This window comes from Myotis lucifugus, unplaced genomic scaffold, assembly GCF_000147115.1.
Source record: "Myotis lucifugus unplaced genomic scaffold, Myoluc2.0 scaffold_3107, whole genome shotgun sequence".
In the NCBI taxonomy this organism is placed as follows: Eukaryota; Metazoa; Chordata; class Mammalia; order Chiroptera; family Vespertilionidae; genus Myotis; species Myotis lucifugus.
In genome coordinates this window covers 12,476-17,915 of record NW_005874155.1, presented here as the reverse complement: position 1 = coordinate 17,915, position 5,440 = coordinate 12,476, and the positions used below count along the sequence as shown (strand labels likewise).

At 51.1% G+C, this 5,440-nt stretch overlaps 1 protein-coding gene across 1 annotated transcript in view; it reads left to right on the top strand.

Moving 5' to 3' along the window:
* Nucleotides 1-968: 968 nt before the first annotated feature.
* Nucleotides 969-5,440, top strand: part of LOC102434808 (dedicator of cytokinesis protein 1-like) — a 16,619-nt gene continuing 12,147 nt past the window's right edge. Inside the window, exons 1-3 of the mRNA XM_023749130.1 lie at nucleotides 969-1,020; nucleotides 1,117-1,189; nucleotides 4,916-5,058. Coding sequence (XP_023604898.1) covers nucleotides 969-1,020; nucleotides 1,117-1,189; nucleotides 4,916-5,058 — 268 coding nt within the window. The remainder of the gene's footprint in view (nucleotides 1,021-1,116; nucleotides 1,190-4,915; nucleotides 5,059-5,440) is intronic.

Below are 5,440 nucleotides of genomic sequence, written 5' to 3'. Positions count from 1 at the left end.
GAGAGGAGAGAGGAGAGAGAACGAACGAACCACGGGCGGGGATGCGAACCTGCAACCCAGGTACATGCCCGTGACCGGGAATTGAACCCATGACCCTTTGTGCCTGGGCGGACACTCCAACATCGAGCCCACTGGCCAGGCCAGCTTTCCCTTCCTGTAGATTACAGTGGGATCTTCCCAGCCTCCACATGTGGACTTGTGTGTGGGATGAAAACGATTTATGTTTTTGATTGGCGTGGCGTTTCCATGGATGTGTGCATTTTTCAAAACTCATTGAACTAGAGTACAATCTGTGCATTTAATTTACACTTTTTATAAAGACAAAGGTCAAAGCATCCTTTCCCCGCAGACTCTCCCTGAGCCCCACTTCTCCCCTGTGGCCTCACCCCTCTACGAACCCTTCCATCGCACACCCCTCCGCACACACACAATTGAGCGTATTTGCCACCTCACCAGACTATAAAGACCCCGAAGTAACAGCTGTATTTCCCCACGACCTGCTGCTCCAGCCACAGGCGGGAAGGTGGGCTCGGGGAATCACCATCCCAGTTGAGGTCCTCCACTACCCATGCCAGGGCTTAGGTCAGGGGTCCTCAAACTTTTTAAACAGGGGGCCAGTTCACTGTCCCTCAGACAGTTGGAGGGCCGGACTATAGTTTAAAAAAAAACTATGAACAAATTCCTATGCACACTGCACATATCTTATTTTGAAGTAAAAAAAACAAAACGGGAACAAATACAATATTTGTATTTGCATGTGGCCCGCGGGCCGTAGTTTGAGGACCCCTGGCTTAGGTACTCGCTTTTCTAGAACATTCCAACCCACAAAGTCCTCCTGGGAGGTACCCCGCTAGGGGGCCCGTCGGATCCCAGGCAAAGGGATTGATTATGTGGAACTCTGCCCTTGGAGCCCCGCCCCCACTTGGCCAGTGTTTTTGGAGACTGTAATTCATCTTTCAAACGGGAAGATGAGTGACCTGACTGTAAGGAACTTGCGCTACGCGGCTCACCCCGCTGTGTGTCAGCAGGCGCTCTGATGTTCCTTTGTTTGTTTGTTTGTTTTTCTCTGATGATGGCATGTCTGCAAAACAATCCCTGTTCTGTTCTTGTCCCCAGTGATGGATGTAACAGATATAATAAATGGAAAAGTAGACGACGAGGACAAGCAGCATTTCATCCCCTTCCAGCCGTAAGTATGGAGCCCTCCGCATGCGCAGCGGGTGCCCTAGAGCAGCGTGTGCTGGTGACAGTGATCTTCATGGTCAAGTCGGTCCGTTCAGCACACGCAGGGATGGGTTCTTTGGAAATAACGAGAAGTCCGTGTAGTCACTGCTGTAGCGCATGGAATTTTGTAGCCAGAAGAGAGCCCTGGGTTCGAGGTTGGTCCTGCAGGTAGAACACTTTCCATGTGATCCCGGAATCGCCTTATCACGCAGGACACGCAGAATTTCTATTCCCTCCGAGTGTGGATGTTTCTTTATGTAATTGATTTATTCTCGTAGCGATTCACATTCTCCAAATACAGTGCTTTCAGATTCCTCACAGGAGACTGCTGTTCCTAAAACAGCAGACCAAACCAGAGAATGATGGATGCTTTCCTAGAGCGAGGAATGACTCCTCCACGCCCGTGCTCAGGCCGCGGGCGCTCCTGTCTCGGTTGTTGCTCAGCGGCCTGGATCCGCACCCACTTTGAAGGATTTGTCTGTTCGGACAGATGTCTGTAGAGAGGCGGGGGCCTTGGGAGGCACCCGGAGAAGACTCGTTCGATCGATGCTCCGATGTGAAGGCAGATCCCGTAGAAAAGGCTGGAAGGCCTGGTGTCATTTCCCTGGACATAACGCAAGAGGGTGTCCAGGGAATGGTGAGCAGCCACTCTGCGGGCAACCCTGCCCCTCAGACGGGGCACAGAGAGGAGGGGGAATTAGAATGGGCGAGGCCACGTGTCAGACAGCTTCCCCCGGGGTGTGCGCTCTCGGAAGAATAGATGACAAGGAAGGACCGGCACAGGGCCTGCCCCGGTTCTGTCTCTTCTCCTCTTTTCTGGTTTGGCTTTAGTGGCCTCAGACCCCAGACAGGTTTTATTGTAGAAGTTGCACACCGTCTCCAGGTGCTGGCTGCGGGGGTTTGCAGGCAGGTGGGTGGCTGCAGGAGGCCTGTCCCGGGCCGGGGTGGGGTGGGCAGCAGATGTGGGGTGCACCTCCCTTGGCACCACCAACCCTTGCCCGACGGACCAGCCCACTCAGCCCAGGACTGACCCCGGCTTCTAGCTGAGAGTGGAAGGGCGAGCTCTAGGCAGGTGATCTGGTCGCACAGCGTCCGGAAGCCTGGCTCAGCAGACAGCTCTGCAGTCTTTTCGACAGAAGAGCAGGAACCCCTGCGGTGTTGGCTTGGACGGCGGTTCCCCTCTATGAATCTCCCCACAGGAGGCCGAGGCCCGATGTGGCTTCTATTTTTCTGTCCAGTCTAGCAACCACCAGCCATGTGGGCTGTTTCAGTGAATGGAAATTAAATGCAACTAGATATTCAGCTCCTCAGTCACACGCATCCCTTTTAGCGTGTCCAGTGCTAACGTGTCCATAGGGCTGTGGCTCCCATATGGGTCAGCTCAGATATGGGACAAGTCCGTCATTGCAGAATATTCTATGGCAGCGGTTCTCAACCTGTGGGTCGCGCCCCCTTTGGGGGTCGAACGGCCCTTTCACAGGGGTCGCCTAAGACCATCGGAAAACACATATATAATTACATATTGTTTTTGTGATTAATCACTATGCTTTAATTATGGTCAATTTGTCACAATGAAATTGGGGGTCACCACAACATGAGGGACTATATTAAAGGGTTGCGGCATTAGGAAGGTTGAGAACCTGTTCTATGGGGCGGAGCTGCTCTGGAATCACACCCAGTGGATCTAGTTACAGAGGAGCCCTCTGCACGATCTGGAAGATTCCTCCGTGCTCAGGGGGGATGTCATTTTTGAACACGGGCAGCTATGGAGGTAAAATACAAGACACACCTTTATAAGATGATGATATTAAGCTGCTTCCTTCACCCGTTGAAAAGCTAGGGGATTTGATGCTTAGTTGTAGACGCGCTGATCTCAATTTCACTGGGACGTGTTATGAGCTACTCAGGACAGTTTTCTTTTACTTTATTTTTTAAAAATATGTCTTTATTGATATTTAGAGAGAGAGAAGAGAGAAGGATAGTGAAAAACATTGACCGGCTGCCTCCTGCATGCCCCCTACTGGGGATGGAGCCCGCGACCCAGCATGAGCCCTGACCAGGAATCGAACCGGTGAGCTCTTGGCTCATGCTTGATGCTCAACCACAGAGCCACACCGGCCGGCTGCCCAGTTCTCTTTAATGCTGTTGTGTATATGAGACCTGGGAGCGTCTGGAGGCCCAGTTGTAGCCTTTAATGGGAATCGCCCATTGCCTGCCCGCGACTTCTGGGAAAAGTCAAAGGAAAGAAAACAAAACACGGGTTCCCGGTTGAAAAGTTGGGGGATTCGATTCTTAGTTGTAGACGCGCTGATCTCAGTTTCACTGGGACGCGTTACGAGCTACTCAGGACAGTGAAGTGCCACCATCCTTTTCTGCCTTTTAGCGAGACATCCACTTTACAAAGTGTTATTACAGGTGAGCTCTTCCTGTGATTTGACACTCAAACTCCTTGCTCCACCAAAGGAAGGCTGATCACGCACAGATGGATATTTGCAGCGTTAGGAACAAACCGCAGCTTTTAGGTGCAGAATAAGCGATGAAACCCGCTCTTTGGGAAATGCATGCTAATGACACCGTTTTTTTGCTCCATTAAAACTGATGTATGATGTTGCAGGGTAAGTTTAGGGAAGGGAAGCGCAGTCCCTCTCTCTTTCACTGTCTGTCTGGTCACTGGGGGAGTCAGTGTAAACAGTCCTCAGCTCCTGAGCAATGGGGCTCAGTGATGAATGGCACTCGCCCTTGGTCCTAGAAATGAGGTTAAACATGGTGCACACGACGGATTTCCTCGATCGTTGCATAGTGTCCCGGCTGTGCCACACCGCCTTTCGCTCTGCTCACGTCTGTGAAAGGGTCCTCATTCATGAGCCCTGAAAACATTGATGGGCCCGTTCATACTTATTATTATTTTATCCTCACCCGAGGATATTTTTCCCATCGATTTCGAGAGAGAATAGAAGAGAGGGAGGAGGGGGGAGGGAGAGAGAGAAACATTGATGTGCATGAGAGAGAGACATCGATTGGTTGCCACCCACACACACCTTGACCAGGGCCGGGGATCAAACCCACAGTCTAGGTATGTGCCCTTGACTGGGAATGGAACCCTCGATCTTTTGGTCCAATCGGCCAGGGCTTACATTCATAATTGCGCCACGAATTTCACGTTCCAGGGATGGTCGTTGGAATCTCCAAGACTGTGCCGTTCTTTTCCCATGGAGTACACGGCCCTTTGGAGCACCACCCAAGTGGTGGCAAGGATCCTTTTTAAAAAATCTTGATTTTGCTTTTTCCCTTCAAACCACCTGCCCCTTGCCCTACTACGCTAGGCTTCAGAATGATTGAAATGGAAGGAATGTCCATAAATTTCCTTGGGATTAAATGCCACCCAACTGCGTACTTTCCGATTAGCTCCCTTTTTACTGCTTAGGAGAAGGGGGTGTGGTCTGGTGCCCGCTTGTTTCCCGGGGATAGGGTCGACCTCGTTTGCTGTACTGTTCTCGTGTGGTTCGGCATTTTCCTGATCAATGCTCTCCCCTGTCTCTCTTGTCACCTATCCTGTCCTTTGTCGTGCGTTGACTCACGATGACTCTCTCGCACTCGGTGACGCTGATCTCTTGTGTTCCCTTGTTACCGTGACCTCTGGGTCTCTGTGCCCCTTTGTCTCCTGTGGTCTTGGTCGTCCCGTGCCCTCCAGGCTCGCGTTGGACGACGCCATTCGACACAAGCCGCTGAACATGTCATCCCGTTTTTCACCCAGGGTGGCAGGGGAGAATGACTTCCTACAGACTGTTATAAACAAAGTCATTGCTGCCAAAGAAGTCAACCACAAGGGCCAAGGTACGTATTCTGCTGTTTTGTTTCTGCAAATGTCCACTGGCTTGAGTTTGGACAGTGCCGTGTGGTTTGCATTTTAGTTTGATGATGATCATGATGATGGTGATGATGATGATAATAAATACAATGATGAAGATGATGACAATTGTGATGGTGGTGATGATGAGGAGGAGGAAGAGGGTGATAATGATGATGGTGGGGATGATGGTGAGGGGGAGGAAGAGGTGGAGAATGGTGATGATAGTGATGGTGGTGGAGATGGTGGTGATGGTGACGAGGAGGAAGAAGAGATGGTGGTGATGTTGATGGTGGTAGTGATGATGGAGATGACGATGGAGATGATGATGGTGGTGGTGGTATGATGATGGTGTGATGATGGTAAGGA